The sequence below is a fragment of the Entelurus aequoreus genome, linkage group LG05 (assembly GCF_033978785.1).
Source record: "Entelurus aequoreus isolate RoL-2023_Sb linkage group LG05, RoL_Eaeq_v1.1, whole genome shotgun sequence".
NCBI classification, from domain to species: Eukaryota; Metazoa; Chordata; class Actinopteri; order Syngnathiformes; family Syngnathidae; genus Entelurus; species Entelurus aequoreus.
This window is the reverse complement of record NC_084735.1, coordinates 65,125,938-65,144,405: the sequence shown is the minus strand read 5'-3', so window position 1 is coordinate 65,144,405 and position 18,468 is coordinate 65,125,938. Positions and strand designations below refer to the sequence as shown.

The 18,468-nt window shown below is 39.3% G+C and overlaps 1 protein-coding gene across 2 annotated transcripts; it reads left to right on the top strand.

Annotated features, from left to right (window-relative positions):
- Positions 1 to 908: 908 nt before the first annotated feature.
- On the top strand, positions 909 to 17,892 carry tpte (transmembrane phosphatase with tensin homology). 2 transcript variants are annotated; one of them, XM_062048669.1, is made up of 18 exons: positions 909 to 1,121; positions 1,523 to 1,603; positions 4,598 to 4,645; positions 4,725 to 4,886; positions 5,066 to 5,185; positions 6,093 to 6,192; positions 6,277 to 6,340; positions 6,409 to 6,473; positions 8,872 to 8,932; positions 9,105 to 9,186; positions 11,413 to 11,501; positions 11,584 to 11,645; positions 11,710 to 11,790; positions 14,327 to 14,432; positions 14,506 to 14,603; positions 14,702 to 14,797; positions 17,506 to 17,576; positions 17,658 to 17,892. In XM_062048669.1, exons 2-18 carry the CDS (start codon positions 1,536 to 1,538, stop codon positions 17,758 to 17,760), a joined length of 1,476 nt encoding a protein of 491 aa, XP_061904653.1. In that variant the 5' UTR covers positions 909 to 1,121; positions 1,523 to 1,535; the 3' UTR covers positions 17,761 to 17,892. The 2 variants fall into 2 exon arrangements, with proteins under 2 accessions (XP_061904653.1, XP_061904652.1); XM_062048668.1 differs by lacking the exon at positions 909 to 1,121 and adding an exon at positions 1,139 to 1,382.
- The last annotated feature ends 576 nt before the right edge of the window (positions 17,893 to 18,468 follow it).

The window sequence follows — 18,468 nt, the reverse complement described above, 5'->3', positions numbered from 1 at the left end:
TACAAAAGTAGGACAGTATGAGAGATGCGGTAATCTCTCATTTATCACTGTTAATTGGTTCTGGATCTTTATATTCTTACAATGCTGCCTGAGGCTGAGTCATATAGCAACAATACTGAACAGCATGCTCTTATTGGTTTGGTCTCATCTAGTGGCTAATACTAATGTAGTATTGATATTAGTCTATTGATATAGTCTAATTAGCTATTTTTATACGTTTGTACTTGAAAATGCTCAATTTAGGGCAAACATTTAGAATATGCTTTAAAAAGGGGGGGGGGGGGGAATGCTATATGCTGTTTTACCACAAATAAGCAAATGAGAACAAACTATAATTAATGACACATTTATAGATTTGAAGAAAAAACTCATTTTATCAATCAGATAAAATGAAAATAATTGGACCCTGCTTTTCCTTTTTATCCAGGAAATGGACACGTTTGAAATACTTAAGTGCCCTCACCATTCCCCAGATCTGAAATAAAAAATAAACTAAAAATGATGGGTCCACTACTATACACATTCATCTGAACCTGCCAATTAGTAACTACAATAAAATGAATTTGATTAGATTAAAAACAACAACAACAAAAAAACAGGGTATTTACAGATATTGAAATAATTAAAATACAAATGGTGGGTCTACATTTAGTCACACTAATCCGGATGTCTCAATAAAATTAAAATAAAGTAAACATGGTGTGTCCAGTTATATTCAAATGTACTAATAAGTAAATGAAAAGATGGCCACAAACATATCCCACTTTTGAATGTACAAACAAATACATAATAACAAAAAAGGCTATACTAAATGCAGTAAAATGAAAGACTTTCGTTAAATTTAAAGCGTTTTAAAAAACATTTCTGTGTAGTAATTAGAACCAGATGTGCAAAAGAAGAGGAGGAGGAGCTGCCTTTTTTTTTACTGCACAAGATGAGGAGAGAAAAAAAATCCAGGAAGTCCCAAACACAAAAAAACCCGCTACGTTTGCAGAAAAAAAGAGGAGTGGATGAAGAGAACACAAACCGTCCGTTTAACCTTTGAACCGTCTTCCTTTGTCTCGGTGAGAAGTCACAAGACTGATTCCCGGTGCTTGTTGTGCCGAATGTCAGCGCCAACGGTAAGCAGCCGAGGAGGAGGAAGAAGAATTCCACTTTATTCCGCATGCTGATTAATTCCTCTCTTTTCCCCCCACTTATTCCTGATAATTAACATTTGTGCTGCTTTACGTGACGTTGTACTCATTTTTCGCTGCTACTTTGTACTTTTCGGTAAATACATCTTTGCACGCTGCTCTAGTAGACACTTGACGTCCACAGCAAACTACTTTTTAAGTCATGTCGGTCCACTTCAGCCCGGGTTCGGATTCAGGTGTGAATGGGTGAGAACACTTACCTTACACGGGAAACATTAACCTTTTTAGTCATGCCTGTGTCTTTTTTTCACTGCACTGTTTGAGCTTTCAACCCTTTTATGTGGGACTTTTTAAATGTTTTTTTTTCTTTTAATATTGATTTTTAGGAGTGTTGCAAGGATGGATGATGCTAAAGTGGAGATTGATGATGGGAGGGATGATGCAGTGGCACCTGACACCATCTACCAGTGAGTACAATATGTCATATAATATTTCATATACCAACATACAATTTATTATACAGTTTTATCTCAACTTACGAGTTTAAATGGTTGTGTGACGGAGCTCTTAACTCAAAACACTTGTACCTCAAATAAATTGAAATCAATTTAATTGTTGCTTGAATAATTTTCACATGTAACATGCCTTTTAAAAAGAAAAACAAACTTTTAGATAAGAAACATTGTATAAAAACAATAGAATAGAAAGTACCACGAACAATTACAGTAGTTTTCTGAAATAATGCAATAATAATAATGTAAATGGGTCGTACTTGTATAGCGCTTTTCTACTTTTTTAAGGAACTCAAAGCGCTTTGACACTATTTTCCACATTCACCCATTCACACACATACATTCACACACTGATGGCGGGAGCTGCCATGCACAGCGCTAACCAGGCCCATCAGGAGCAAGGGTGAAGTGTCTTGCTCAAGGACACAACGGACGTGACTAGGATGGTAGAAGGTGGGGATTGAACCAGTAACCCTCAGATTGCTGGCACAGCCACTCTTCCAACTTCGCCACGCCGTCCCCATGATGATGTACAGCATCTTGGAGAGTGGACTTCTACGGTATCTCCTTTCAGCCGACTCTCCGTCAAACACACCATCAGCAGCTTCTCCATATTTTCATGGATAAATGTCCGTCATTTAGATATTATTTTAATATTCTTGGCTGGTGTCGGTATGATCCAGACTAGTGGTGCTACACTTCAACCGCTTCATCAAGTCAACTACAGAGGCAGAGGGCTTAGTGCGTCTGTCTCACAATACGAAGGTCCTGGGTTTGATCTTGCGCTCGGGATCTTTCTGTGTGGAGTTTGCATGTTCTCCCTGTGACTGCGTGGGTTCCCTCCGGGTACTCCGGCTTCCCCCCACCTCCAAAGACATGCACCTGGGGATAGGTTGATTGGCAACACTAAATTGGCCCTAGTGTGTGAATGTTGTCTGTCTGTGTTGGCCCTGTGATGAGGTGGCGACTTGTCCAGGGTGTACCCCGCCTTCCGCCCGAATGCAGCTGAGAGAGGCTCCAGTGACCCCCGCGACCCAGAAAGAGATATGCGGTAGGAAATGGATGGATGGAATATACACTTCTTCTTCTCAGCAGTGTCCTTCAAACTCACTTTCTTCTTTCCCATGCTTTGAAAACAGAGGATTGGCCATCGCTAGCTGTAAGCTAATGCTAGCGAGTAAGACCAGATGTCCGTCAAATGCACTCAGCATCAAGGGTTGGGATTGGGGGTTAAATCACCAAAAATGATTCCCGGGCGCGGCCACTGCTGCTGCCCACTGCTCCCCTCACCTGCCAGGGGTGATCAAGGGTGATGGGTCAAATGCAGAGAATAATTTCGCCACACCTAGTGTGTGTGTGACAATCATTGGTACTTAAATTTAATTTATAACAAATGACAAATATAGAGGACCTTTGACACCCATTTTTGCAGTAAGTCCTTGACAACAACATCGTGCTTCTCCCATATGAAGGATTGTTGACATGCATTTTTTTGTAGTTTTGCTGTCATATAGAGGATCTTTGACTTGTGTTTTTAGCAGTTGTGTGCCGAAGTGTGCTTCTCTCTCATAGAGAATTTTTGACAGACATTTTTTGAGTCCGTTTTTAAAAACAGCTCAATGGTCCTGTCATATAAAGCAGTGGTCCCCAACCACCGGGCCGCGGACCGGTACCGGGCCGTGGGCCGCACGAGAAATAAAAAAAAAACTAAATATTTTTTTAAATTATTTTTTTAATTTTTATTAAATCAACTTAAAAAACACAATATATACATTATATATAATTATAGATCAATACAGTCTGCAGGGATACAGTCCGTAAGCACATGTGATTGTATTTCTTTATGAGAAAAAATAATACAAATTTAAAAAAAAAAAAACTTAAAAAAAAAAAAAACATGAGTTCCAACCAGGAAATAGGGCCAAATGAAACCCTTACCTACTGTATGCTTCTCTCCCTTAGATCATTTTTGACACTTAGTTGAGTCCGTTGTTAAAAACAGCAGATCGGTCCGGTCTTCGACACACGTTTTTTGCATTGGGTCCTTTGAAAATATAAGTGTGCTTCTCTCTGATGAATAATCTGTGACTAACACTTTTTAGTCAGTTATTAAAAACCGAGTTGTCTTATAAGTAGGATCTTTGACGTGCATTTTTGCAGTACGTCCCTAAAAACAGCAGTGCTTCTCCAATATAAATAGTCTTTGTCAGACATGTTTTCAGTTGGTTCTCACAAACCTGTCATATAGGATATTTTGATATGTGTAAGTCCTTTTGAAAAAAGGAGCGTGCACTTCTGTTCTGTAGAGGCTTTTCAACAGACATTCTTTTTGAGTCAGCTATTTAATAACAACAAAGTTGTCCTGTCAAATAGACAATCTTTTACTTACCTTTCTACTGTAGAACCTTTAAAAATAGAAGTGTGCTTTTGTTGTTTAGATAATCTTTGACAGACATTTTTTCAGTCTGTTCTGGAAAACATCAGCTGTCATATAGAGGATCTTCGACTCTTGTTTTTGCAGTAGGTCTACACAGCCCTCACATACAGTAGAGGTTGTTTAACTAGCATAAACATATTGCTTTTGTTTCACTTTCTTACATGATTATGTTAACCATCTATTATCCATTAACCAATAACATTAACCACCAAGGTTAAAAGGCACAAATAAAAAAGTGAATAATAGTGAAGGGGGAGGTTACCAGATGTTTTTATTATGTATTTATCGTTTAAAACATACACAACAATCTATCATTTTAGCACCTGCAGGAAGTATTTTTTATTGTTTTAGTGAGCTGAATTATATGAAAAAACACAATTAAAAACATGACATTTTCAGAAATGTTGTTTTCTCATAATAACAGGTGTGACATTAAACAGAACAGATTATTTTTGATTTTGGAGATTATAGTGGTAAAATGCTAAAAATTAAGATCTTATCTCATTTTGCAGCAATATCCGGAAGAAGATTACGCCCTTTGTTATGTCCTTTGGATTCCGGTCAGTGTCTTTTGGAACATTTGAAGTAGTACTATCTAATTTCGAAGGGTAATATTTAAGTCTTTTCATTCTGCCTCAGTGTATTTGGAGTAGTACTGATCCTCGTTGACATCGTGCTGGTCATCGTGGACATTTCCCTGCCAGCCAGGAGCAGAGGGGTTGGAAACTCTCTGGAGACGGTGTCCCTCGTCATCTCTTTCTTCTTCCTGGCCGACGTTCTCCTCAGGCTCTACGTGGAAGGGTAAAGTAGTCAAGAAGATGAACTGTATGAACACTTCTGATTGGCTGTTGAAGAGGAAGTTACCAATGAGGAAGTTGTGCAGGAAATGAAATCTCCTACAGGAATCTGCTGTTAAATGTTACAGGAATTGGAGACTTTTTTAAAAAGACATTTAACTTTTTCCCCTCCTGATTTGGAAGGTTTAAAGTGTATTTTGGCTCCAAGCTGAACATCATTGACGCCTGTGTTGTGGTCGTCACGCTGGTGGTCACCATAAGCTACACCTTCACTGACCTGTCAGGGGCCAACCTCATTCCCAGGTACACCAGTCAAAATAACTTGATTGATTTAGTTTATGACATCATTAGTGGAAATACACACACTGGACACTTCATTAGATATACCCGCACCAAAACAAAGATGTGTACCCAAAATCCTGTATTTTACAAAGATGATAACGCTCTGTTTTGATTTTGCTTGTGTCCATGCTCAGACCGGTGATGATTTGACTTTGTGAATTATTTATTTAGTTTTAATATTTTCACTTTAAAATCTTTCATTATAGTTTGAAGTAATAAATCTTTTATTATTTATTGATTAATTATAATCCAAACTTAATAATGAACGCTTTGAAGTGGTCGACGTGTTTGCTTTTAAAATATAAAATATAAATCTATAATGTACATAAAAGACAAGATTTAAATTTAAAAATATATAATAATGTAAAATATGTATAGGAAAACAATTCCCTTCTGTATGTAACACATTAAAAACACTCTTTGTTGTAACTAATGATACTTAGTAAAACCAATACTACTTAAGAGTAACTGAGTAGCTGAAAGCTATTGGAGAAGCTTGGAAAACTGCATAATGATGTCAATAATAACATATCCAGGTGGTTAGGTTCAAATATTCGTTTTCAAGGTGCAAATATTAAAAACAATTGATTGTCAGGTCTAGACATTTATGTATACAAACCAACAGGTAGTGATTTTTCCCAAGTGAGTTGGAGCTTTTCTTCCTGTCACTTACACCAGTGTCCTTAAGCAATGCAGTCACAACGGAGAGACGCCTCAGTTTCTTTTTTTTTTTGTCCTAAAAATATTATTTCTCCAACCGGTCTTGAAACTAAAGCTTCGCTTACATTCTCGTTTTTAAGTGCTTTATTTATATATTCGTTTAAAGTATGTCTGTCAACATTTTCTTTGTTGTCATTTCGTCCTCCAGGGTGGTCAGCTTTTTGCGCTTCTTGAGGATTATAATTCTGGTCAGACTGTTCAGGCTTGCGGCCCAGAAGAAAGAGTTGGAGAAAGTCACAAGGAGAATGGTAAGCAAGAGTGAGCAGATATAAAATGAGTAAATATAGAGTGAGTAGACGCAAGGTAGAGGACATTGTGTACATCTTTTTTAGGTCTCGGAGAACAAGCGGCGCTATCAGAAGGACGGTTTTGACCTCGACCTCACCTATGTCACAGGTAGGACCAACGTAGTTTAGCATGCAGCTCATTGACGTTCTGTCTCACGCTTCCTCTTGTCGTCTTAGACCGAGTCATTGCCATGTCTTTCCCTTCGTCTGGGAAGCAGTCCTTCTACAGGAACCCAATTAAGGTACGACAGTTCTGCCCTATTTCCACTGAGCATGGTTCTATGGTCAAAAAAAGGCAAAAGTTACAAAAATAATCCACAACCTACCTTATTTTTCGGACTATAGAGCGCACCAGTATATCAGCCGCACCCACTAAATTTTAGGGAAAAAGTATATTTTCCATTTATTAGCAGCAGATATGTATGTTGCGAAATTAGTTATTTACACAGAAATATGTTTATTTGCATACCTTTGTTTCCAAACGGCTGATCAAACAAAATGGAAGTCATCGTCATGGACCCACTAGCTGTTGAAGCTAACTCTCCAATCAGTTAAACAGACTCAATAACCCCACGGTGATGTCTTGGTGAGTTTAACGAGGAATTTGTGAAACTGAAACAATACAAAAAGATTGTCGTTGGAAGTTAATACTACTAACACAGACACTCGAAAACGTGTTCGCATATAATGCTAACGATGCTAGCGTCATTACATTACGATAGCACGTACAAATATGCATGAAAACACTCCTACAGACATCACACATGGGGCGGTTTAGTAAGTATGAACAGTTATATTGTTAAACTTACAAATGTTGGTTGGAGTAATGAATGTAGTAGAAATGCTATCATAATTATCCCCTCATGCATCATAATTATCCCCTCAACTCCCCCCAAAATGGATTAACTCGCTGGAATAAAAAAGACAATATAACATACATCCATAAACGTGGATGCATTTGAAAAAGTGCAATATATGTATCTGTACAGTAACCTATTTGTTTATTTATATATGCACCTTATTGTTTTTTTATCCTGCACTACCATGAGCTAATGTAACAAAATTTCGTTCTTATCTGTACTGTAAAGTTCAAATTTGAATGACAATAAAAAGGAAGTCTAAGTCTATGGATGGCTAGAAGACTGTACGGCACTCTACGTCCGGTAACTTCAAAGCACTAAATGAAGAGACACTGCAGCACCTGAAGTGAGCAAACTAGTCCGAAAGATGGCGCCATAGCACAAACATTAACACACTTTCTCTGTGCATTTGCTTGTTTTGTTTTTTAATACTATTTTTATTATGACCGTCAACATAAATTAGCCGCACCGTTTTATAAGCCGCAGGGTTCAAAATGTAGGAACAAAGTAGCGGCTTACAGTCTGGAATTTACGGTAGTACTGTGGATTATACCATATTTTTCCAATTCAGTTCACCATAGAACAGTCTGAAACAGTAAACACTGCAGAAACTGCACTTGGAATTCTACTTTTGTCATTATCGATTATTCAACAGACATTAGTGTGTCTTGCTCCACCCTCAACAAGTATTCCTAAGTGTACTTTAGCGATTATTGGGGGATACCGCTATGTTGGAGGATAAATACATTGGATCCAACACCTTCCCCTCAGACTAGAACTGTCCAACCTAAGTCTATGAGCATGAAGTGATGAACTGGAGGCGAGACATTTTCTAAGACAACCTGCGCAGTCCAGTTGCGTAAAATACGCACCCTAAGGTGAAAACGAAGCCTCTTTCACAAAGTCTCCACAAAATTGGTGCTTCAGCGCTATTCTTATGCTTTTTAAATAATAAAATCACAATTTTATTTAACATTTAACAGTGAGCTGATAATAACTGTACTGTCCAGTCATATCTTGCTTTTGTACACTTCTGAGTCTCATTTGCAAGTATGCGTTCATGTCAGTTTGTTCTGTTTTGTCATAGTCAGAAAGTAGTCTTTGCCTTTTAAGTTGAATGTTCCTCTCTTGTCTTTTATTGAGCCCTACAAAGTGTTTGTACTGTAAGTATTGTACTTATGACATACCAGATGTTTGATTGTAACAGGCATTTTAGTTGTAGTTTTCATTACTAAATTTGGAGGTGTTAAAATTGCCATGTAAAATCTCTAATGCTTATCAGCATGTGTATGGCAAAGCCAATGTAAATTAGCATTGGGGTAGTGCATATTGAAAAGTGGATTCATACTTTTGAGCGCTTTATATCAGGCATACTTGTTTTATTGGCATGGAAAATTGTAACATTACCTAGCAGCAGTCCGCTATGAATATGCCGGTTTATCTACCAGGTGCTGAGTCTGCAACCGGAAGTGACGTTACGTGCAACAAAGGTATCCAAATGTGTTACCAGTTGATTGTATGTTTATCTGTACTCTATCGGACCAACAGAATTAGGTCAGTACCTAAAAAGTACAACGTTTATACCCACGGCTCTGTTGCTGCAGCCAAAGCTGGGAAATTGCAGTCCTGGCTTTCAGGTTCGTCCATTTGCTCTAGTTCTGTGTGAACGGCACCGACAGACAAAAGGCGTTAAAATGCAGACTTTTACAGGCTGCTGAAGCTCAGCAAAGTGCAATATGTCAGTAAAAAAGTGATTCCAGACTTCGATTTTTGCTCACAGGAAGTGGCGAGGTTCCTGGACACAAAACATGACGGCCATTACAGAGTCTACAACCTTTGCAGTAAGTTTGCATCACTTGTTGTCCCACGCAGACAAAACGAGAACTGCATGGTCATAGACGACCACACTCTATCTTTCACACAAACACACAGAAGAAATTTGCTGAAAATACGTTTTGATGAAGTTTGGGAAACAGACCCCTCTAATCTTGTTTTGTATGCTTGTTTTGTCAGGTGAGAAAGGCTACGACCCTCAGTTCTTCCACTACAGGGTGGAACGAGTGTTCATAGATGACCACAACGTACCTTCTTTAGAGTGAGGGGTCATATTATGATTTTTTCCTACATTTAAAACACTTCTTTGTGGTCTACATAACATGTAATGGTGGTTCTTTGGTCAACATTTTGCATAGATTAGGTTTTACAGACCATTTTTAAGCCACTTTCTGACCGTCTCTTCAGGATGCGCTGTTTTGTGGGCGGTCTTATTTACATGTCTCCACTTCGACTGTCTCTTTTCCCCGCTATCTTTTGTTGTAGTTTTTAGTTTTGTAGCGTTAGAACTGTATGCTACTTTGTATTAGAAATGGCAATAGTGAAGGATGGATGTGCATGTACGAGCCAGTCTGCCCAACAACATGTTAGAAAAAACGGAGGAGCTTATTGACTATAGCGCGGACTACAATGGCAAACACGCGTGAGGCATTCTGGGTACATTTCTATAATCTATAGATAATCCGCAGACGTCACAAACTGCAAAGAAGCTGTTTGGAATGTCCTCCTTTGTGTGACGTTTTTGGCAAGTATGAAGGAAGGCAAGATTGTTTTATAGATATCTTCACAATGCCTCCACGGTTTGATTTCAAATTTTCAGGACTTATGTAGATCCCAAAGACCCAACAGCAGGTACCAATAGGTAAGAACAGTTGGTCATGCATAATAGGTCCCCTTTAAATTGCATTGCAAAGTCTGGGAATTTGTTTAGAAACGTTTATCTCCTCCGAATGAGACAACTTTGCGCATCTCATTATGTGAATCACAACCTTTTAAAGAAGTATTTTTTTTCATCATTATTTGATTTATTTGTTTGTAAAGATAACTACAAAAGTATGCTTCAGTCACTAACCGTGTTACAAAAGAGGTCAGTTAGAATAATACATAATGTTGGATATAGAGAACATACAAACCCTTTTATTGATTGAATCAAAAATATTGAAATACTATAGTGAATTTGCAAACAGCTGAAATTATGCACAAGACAAACTAACCTGCTACCCAAGAATGTACAACAATTCTTAACAAAAGAAGAGAAATATAACCTCAGAGAAAAATGTAACTTAAAACATTTGAGTGCACGTACAACACTTAAAACCTTTAGTATATCAGTGTGTGAAATGAAATTATGCAATGGATTAAGTAAAGAAATCAAACAATGTACTAATATGATCTAGTTTAAGAAACTGTTCAAACTCAACTTAGTGTTTACAAAATACCAAGAAGAAGAACCATGATAAACATTTTGAATTGATTGATAATCTTATTCTTCTCACTATACGGACTACAATTTATTTCACTATTTATTATTTCTTTTTTTTAAAAAATTGTATTTAATTACTTATGGAATATATTGTAAACAAATTGAGAACAGGACGTGAACACCAGTGTTAGCAATTGCTATGTAATGGAAAAGGGGTAGGATTAAAAAAGATCTGCTTATTCCTATTCCTTTTTGAACATGTTGAAAAGAGAAACTTGAAATTGTGATGTATCATGTTGTAATTTATATGCATGTTCTAAATAAACTCAAACCATGAACCATTTGTGTTCCAGACTGAGTACAGGAAGTGAACAAACAAATGCGTTAGAAATCGCTGTGAAATAAATAAGGGGTAGGGTTGAATAAGCTCTTCTACCTACACATTTTATGACCTGTTGTAATGATGAACGGGAAATATCTGATGTGACATATTGTAAAGTAATGAACTAATACCATAACCATAATCCAGCGTTACGGTAAAAAAAATAAGAGTACAACAAAAAAATATTTATTTGGCGCAAAATTAGTTTTCTCCAAGCGAGCCAGAGCTTTTCTTCCTGTCATTCACACAATTAAATTTGAAATGTCGTATACAACAATTTCTTATTTGAACAAAATAATTCAATATATTATTTTTTAAAGTAATCCACCATTTTATTTGATATAAATGGTATTCTGGATTTACATTTTTTTTATTGTTCGTTAAAGATTTTTTATTTTTTTGCAGATGTCTAAATATAACAGAACATATGCAAGGTGGAGGATGTTTATGGAGCTTTACAAATGACAGGATGCTTGTTCTGATTGTGTGTGTGTGTGTGTGTGTGTGTGTGTGTGTGTGTGTGTGTGTGTGTGTGTGTGTGTGTGTGTGTGTGTGTGTGTGTGTGTGTGTGTGTGTGTGTGTGTGTGTGTGTGTGTGTGTGTGTGTGTGTGTGTGTGTGTGTGTGTGTGTGTGTGTGTGTGTGTGTGTGTGTGTGTGTGTGTGTGGACGTGCGCGCGCTTCAGGGACATGTTGAAATATACGGCCAGCGTGAGAGAGTGGATGTCAGCTGATCCCAAAAACGTCATCGCTATTCACTGCAAAGGAGGGAAAGGTAATTTCTCATTTTAGGCTTGTTTTGGTGTGTGTTTTGTGTGCAGTAAGTGGAAAAAAGTTGTGCTACCTCTGCTCTACAGGCCGCACTGGTACTCTGGTGTGCACCTGGCTCATTGACAGTGACCAGTTTGAGAATGCACAGGTATAGACTAGCATGTTGAAATTTGACATCTTTAATCCACTGAAGTCTTTTCATTCTTTACCAGGACAGTCTGGAGTATTTTGGGGAAAGGAGGACGGACAAGAGTCGAAGCTCCAAGTTTCAAGGAGTGGAGACTCCCTCTCAGGTAAGACCGTTTTGTTTCTGTTCAGACATCTTTTTCATGACACTTGAAGCCATGATGGTTTTACTGTACCACAGAAAAATTATACATTACAGCCTTGTGCAAAATTGGCTGCAGGCAACCTCCATATTTTTGCATTTTGAAGAATCCAACTGTCAAGATCGGCTTTAGCTGGAGTAGGACCCCACCGCAGAGAAGAAATGATAAGAATATAAGAACAAAAAGAGCTCTTAAAAAGGATTAAGGAAAAACAACTAAGGATACACACAAAATGTGTGGAAAAACCAAAAACGCACACAAAAGGTGTAGAGAGGAAACAGTTGCCACTACACGGTGGAAAGAGTTACCACTACATGGTAGCACCGGGACTGAGCCACAGGAATGAGACGCGTGAGTGAAGCCAACGCAGAGGAGATGAACACAACTGGAAGGGTGAACCATCAAGAATATAATGGTGCAGAATGAAGGGACTGGAGTATCAGGTGTGCGTGCAGGTGTCTCCGCCTCGTGACCGAGAAACCAGTCACTGCAACAAAAAGCAGACAGGCGGCAGCAGTGCTGCCAGATCGTGACACCAACAACATTACCTACCTCGGCATGCGCTATAAAATGTTGCTACTCAGCTGCTGGCGTGAAATTACAATTTACAATGAACTCATTTGTGCTACAATGCAGCCGGAAAGTATTCACAGCACTTAATTTTCTTCCACATTTTGTTATATTACAGCCTTATGCCAAAATGGAATAAATTAATTTTTGTCCTCTAAATTTTACACACAATACCCCATAATGACGATGTGAAAAGGTTTGATTTTTTTTTTAGAATTTTTTGCACATTTGTTCAAACTAAAACAAACAATACAGTGACAATTTTTTTTTTTTTTTGCTTATTTATTAAAAATTAAAAAACAAACAAAATCACATGTACGTAAGTATTCAGACCCCTTGCTCAATACTTTGTTGATGCACCTTTGGCAGCAATTACAGCCTCAAGTATTTTTGAATACAATGCCACGAGCTTGGCACTTCTATCTTTGGGCAGTTATGCCCATTCCTCTTTGCAGCGCCTCTAAGCTCCATCATGTTGGATGGGAAGCGTTGATTTTCATCCAGGATGTCTCTGTACGTTGCTGCATTCATCTTAGTCTAGTTATGGAGGTGACCAAGAACCCGATGGTCACTCTGTCAGAGCTACAGCTACAGAGAATCTTCCAGAAGGACAACCATCTCTGCAGCAAACCACCAATCAGGCCTGTATGGTAGAGTGGCCGTAGGGAAGCCGTTTCTTCGTAAAAGGTTTGCCAAAATGGACCTGAAAAACCCTCAGACGATGAGAAACAAAATTCTCTGGTCTGATGAGACAAAGATTGGACTCTTTGGTGTGAATGCCAGACCTCATGATTGGAGGAAACCAGGCACCGCTCATCACCAGGCCAATACCATCCCTACAGTGAAGCATGGTGGTGGCAGCATCATGCTGTGGGGAAGTTATTCAGTGGCAGGAACTGAGAGACAAGTCAGTATAGAGGAAAAGATGAATGCAGCAATGTACAGAGACATCCTTGATGAAAACCAACACTTCTCATCCAACCTGATGGATCGTGAGAGGTGCTGCAAAGAGGAATGGGCAAAACTGCCCAAAGATAGGTGTGCCAAGCTTGTGGCATCTTATTCAAAAAGACTTGAGGCTGTAATTGCTGCCAAAGGTGCATCAACAAAGTATTGAGCAAGGGATCTGAATACTTATGTACATGTGATTTTGTTTTTATTTTTAATAAATAAACAAAAATAATAATTGTCATTATGGGGTATTGTGTGTAGAATTTTAAGGACAAAAAATGAATTTATTCCATTTTGGAATGAGGCTGTAACATAACAAAATGTGGAAAAAGTGAGTACTTTCCGGATGCACTGTATTAATGCTGACTAGGCAGTTTGTTCCTCATGGCTGTTACAACATTCGTTCTGTTGCTGAGCTGTGCAAACATTTTTATTTTGACGATGTTGAAGTTTTTGACAGGTTATTTCAGTTGAAATTGCATGCGAATGCTGAAAAAATAACTAAAATGCTAGACACCAAGTAACAAAAAATATGACTTGTAGGTATATACTTAACTATGAATGAAATGTTAGCATGCCAACAGTTGGCATGTGTCAAGTACCAACGTATATAACTGAGATGTATACCTGCAAAATAGTTAAAAAAAAAAAAGTTAAATAATGCTGACATGCTAACATTAGTATTAGTAATTGTAGTATTCTAACAGGAAGCATGAATCAAAGTACCAAAATATATGACTGAGATGTATACTTGCAAAATTTGGCAAAAAAGCTAGCATGTTAGTTAATCTTTGCATGCTTACTGCAAACAGTTAACATGCGTTAAGGGACAAAATATGACTGACCAACATTACCAATGTTAACTCTGTGAATGCTGAGTAGTTAGTTGATCATTTATGCTACAAATAGTTAGATTGTGAACCTCTATGCACATGAAGTAGTAGAAAAAAGTGATGTCTTTTGTGTGTACGTACTACAGAGCAGATATGTGGGGTATTACGAGGTCTTGAAGACTAAATTCAACCGGCAGCTTCCTCCTCCAAAAAGCCTGAGGATCAAGAGCATCCGCATCCACTCCATAGCAGGTCCATAAACCTTAGTGACGATGACGCCATGATGATTATGTCTGAGAGGCGCTATCTTCATTCTCCTCCTCAGGTGTGGGTCGAGGGGACGGCAGCGACCTGAAGGTGAAGATCGTGGTGAGGAAGGAGCTTGTGTTTCAGTGTGCGTGCGCCACACAAAACAACTGCTCAGTAAGTCTTATATAAAAAAAAAAAAGAAAAAAGAAAAAAAAGAAACAAAAAAAAGTGCAGACAGAACCATTTTTTACCTTTTTTTTTGTTTTTTGTAGGTCTTTCCTGACATGGGCAGCAACGCAGCAGTTATCAGCCTCCATGATGGCCCTGTGGTGCAAGGAGATGTTAAGGTCATGTTTGAGTCCACTGCTGTAAGTGCTTTTATTTATTTTTATTTATTATACACAACAGTTTTAGCAGCATATTACTGTATACATGAATACAACAATAACAATACTGTCACCTTGTCGTGGTGGAGGGGTTTGCATGTCCCAATGATCCTTGGAGCTATGTTGTCCGGGGCCTCTATGCCCCTGGTAGGGTCTCCCATGACAAACAGGTCCTAGGTGAGGGACAGACAAAGAGCAGCTCAAAGACTTTTATGAAAAGACAAAAAGCAAGGACCAAGGTTTCCTTCGCCCGGACGCGAGTCACCGGGGCCCCCCTCTTGAGGTAAGGCTTGATGGCGACCGCCCGGCCGGGCACAGCCCGAAGAGGCAACGTGGATACTCCCTCCAATGGACTCACCACCCATAGGAGGGGCCATAGAAGTCGGGTGCTATGTGAGCTGGGCGGCAGCCCAAGACAGGACCCTTGGCGGTCCGATCCCCGGCTGCAGAAGCTAGCTCTTGGGACATGTAACGCCATCTTGCTGGGGGGGAGAGAACCTGAGCTGGTGCGCAAGGTAGAGAAGTTCCGGCTGGATCTAGTTGGCCTCGCTTCGACGCACAGCGAGGACTCTGGAACCAGTCTTCTCGAGAGGGCCACCATCTGCAGTGCACTGAGAGAAGCGGTGCACTGTCAACGCTGTGTATGGTGGGGATGGTGTGCCGCTGACCTCGACCTCGATGTTGTAGATCAGTGGAAGGAAATACTTCGAAGACCTCCTCAATACCACCAACATTTCTTCCAATGAGGAAGCAGTGTCTGGGGACTCTGTGGTGGGGTCTCCTATTTCTGAGTCTGAGTTTGCTAAGGTAGTTAAAGAAGCTCCACGGTGCCAAGGCCCTGGGGGTGGATGAGATCTGCCCGGAGTTCCTCAAGGCTCTGGATGCTGTGGGGCTGTTTTGGTTGACAAGACTCTGCAGTATTGTGTGGACATCCGGTGGCGGTGCCTCTGGATTGTCAGACCGGGGTGGTGGTTCTCCTTTTTAAGAAGGGAACTGAGATCACACTCCTCAGCCTTCCCGGTAAGGTCTACTCAGGTGTACTGGAGAGGAGGCTACGCCGGAGAGTCGAACTTAAGATTCAGTGTTGTTTTCTTCCCGGTCGTGGAACTGTGGACCAGCTCTATACTCTCGGCAGGATCCTTGAGGAAGCATGGGAGTTTGCCCAACCAGTCTACATGTGCTTTGTGGGCTTGGAGAATGCCTTTAACTGTGTTCCTCGGATAGGCCTGTGGGGAGTGCTCCCGAGAGTAGGTATCGGACTGTCTGATTGTGACGGTCCGCTCCCTGTATGATCAGTGTCAGAGATTGGTCCGTATTGCCGGCTGTAAGTGGGACCCGTTTTCAGTGAGGGTTGGACTCCGCCAAGGCTGCCTTTTGTCACCGATTCAGTTTACAACTTTTATGGTCAGAATTTCTAAGTGCAGTCAGGGCGTTGAGGGGATCCGGTTTGGTGGCTGCAGGATTAGGTCTCTGCTTTTTGCGGATGATGTGGTCCTGATGGCTTCATCTGGCCAGGATCGGTTTGCAGGTAAGTGTGAAGTGACTGGGATGAAAATCAGCACTTCCATAGTTCTCGCCCAAAAAAGGGTGGAGTGCCATCTCGGGGTTGGGAAGGAGATCTTGCCCCAAATGGAGAAGTTAAAGTACTTCGGAGTCATGTTCACGAGTGAGGATCGTGAGATTGACCGGCGGATTGATGTGGCGTATGCAGTGATGCTGACCCTACATCGATCCGTCGTGGTGAAGAAGGAGCCGAGCCAAAAGGAGAGGAGCCAAATGAGGTGGTTCGGGCATCTGGTCAGAATGTCCCCCGACCTCGGGTGTCTGACCGGTAGGAGATCAAGGGGAAGACCCAGGACACGGTGGAGAGACTGTCTCCCAGCTGGCCTGGGAATATCTCGGGGTCCCCCGCGAAGTCGCTGAGGAGCGGGAAGTCTGGGCTTCTCTGCTTAAGCTGCTGCCTCTGCGACTGGATCTCGGATACACGGAAGAAGATGGATGGATAAGAATGACTTAAATATACACAGATGTCTTACATTGTATTTATTTAAAAAATAGGGACAGTACATATTATTAAACAGTATGTAAATATATGATCTTGATCATACATTTACATATACATCATCATTTCCCTTGAAGACAGATTGATCTTATCATGCAGTTCATAGTTTTAATGCGTTTATTATTATTATGATACACATTTTAAATCAGTTAATTTTCATACCTGTTGGGTAGTGAAATATTTAGAATTATAACTGTTTGATGAAAATAAGATACCATGTATGTAACATTTTTTTAATCATCATACAACAGTATAAATGTGGTTATAAATGAGCTTAATTAATTGGGTATGTAATATCTGTAATTTATATAACCGACCATATTTACTGTATTCCCTAACACTCTATTTTAACAATATTAAAAAAGAAATATACTACAGAATTTTTTTTTGTATTTAAATTATTATAAATATGAAAATAAATACAACTTATCAAGACATACAATAATATATAAAATCTTTTTTTTTTTTTTTTGGAAAAATGTAATGAAGTATAGAAATGTGTATTGTATGATATACAGTAGGTAGGTACAAAAGCCAGTATAATAAATATCAGTCATTGAAATTAAATAGTAAATCGTGTAAATATGACATTACTTCTAAAGCTGTTTATTTACGGTTTCCTTCTCAGGGAATTCCTAAAGGATACGAAGACGTCCCCTTCTACTTCTGGTTCAATACTTCCTTCATAACAGACAACAAGTACGTCTCCTCACCTACAGCAATATTTTGTATTCATGTGGAGTGTAAAAATGATTTATTGTTGGCTGATTGTTTCTTCAGGCTGTTTTTATCCAGAGAGGAAGTGGACAACCCCCACAAACCCAAAACCTGGGACCTGTACAAGGAAGACTTTGGTATCACTGTGTCCTTCTCAGACAACTAATAATCATAATAAATGTATAAGGTAGGGTGTGTTCATCAAAACATGTAAAAGGTGTGTAGGGGGTGTGTGGGCGGGACTTGTCACCACAAATCAACCAAGAGAAAGTAATTTGAGCACATATGTGAAATAAAATTAATTTCTATAATAGCAAGGACTCAGTTTTTGTGGATTAAAAGTTAATGATGCAAATACACAACAGCTACCTGTCCTGACTATTAATACATCTGTTTAATATGTTCTCGTATTAGAAATTCAGTCTTAAATGTTCCTAAAAGTATCCACTAGTGATGAGTCATATGCAGTGGCGGGCCGTGCGTATCCCACCTAGGCCTTCAGTGATGTCTGACTTCAAAGATTTCTCAAAATACCATTATTTATATCACCACATGACCATTGCTGGAGAAATACTACACAGAAACACTTACTTGGCATTGAATCACCACCAACAGTGTACAAAACGGGTTATTTTCTGGCGCATTTAAAAATCAATAAACCCTTACAGCAATTAAAACATATCTTATGTGGTACTGTCAAACTTAAAATTGCAAAAAAACATTAACTGTGAAAAAATTAAGAAATAAAATATCTGAACTCACAATTTGTAGAATCCATTCGAGCTTCCGGGGTTGGCTGACATCGTCTCACAAGATGTAGTTTCTCTTTAAATATCCCTTCTTGAAAATGGCCTTGCAAATATGTTGTCTTGTC

Bases quoted from the DNA above. Each gene is read 5' to 3' on its own strand.
- tpte (XM_062048668.1), top strand. From the start codon at position 1,339: ATGTCGGTCCACTTCAGCCCGGGTTCGGATTCAGGTGTGAATGG. The intron at 5,186-6,092 runs GTACACCAGTCA...TTCGTCCTCCAG, and splicing joins GGGGCCAACCTCATTCCCAG to GGTGGTCAGCTTTTTGCGCT. The intron at 11,502-11,583 runs GTAATTTCTCAT...TCTGCTCTACAG, and splicing joins TCACTGCAAAGGAGGGAAAG to GCCGCACTGGTACTCTGGTG.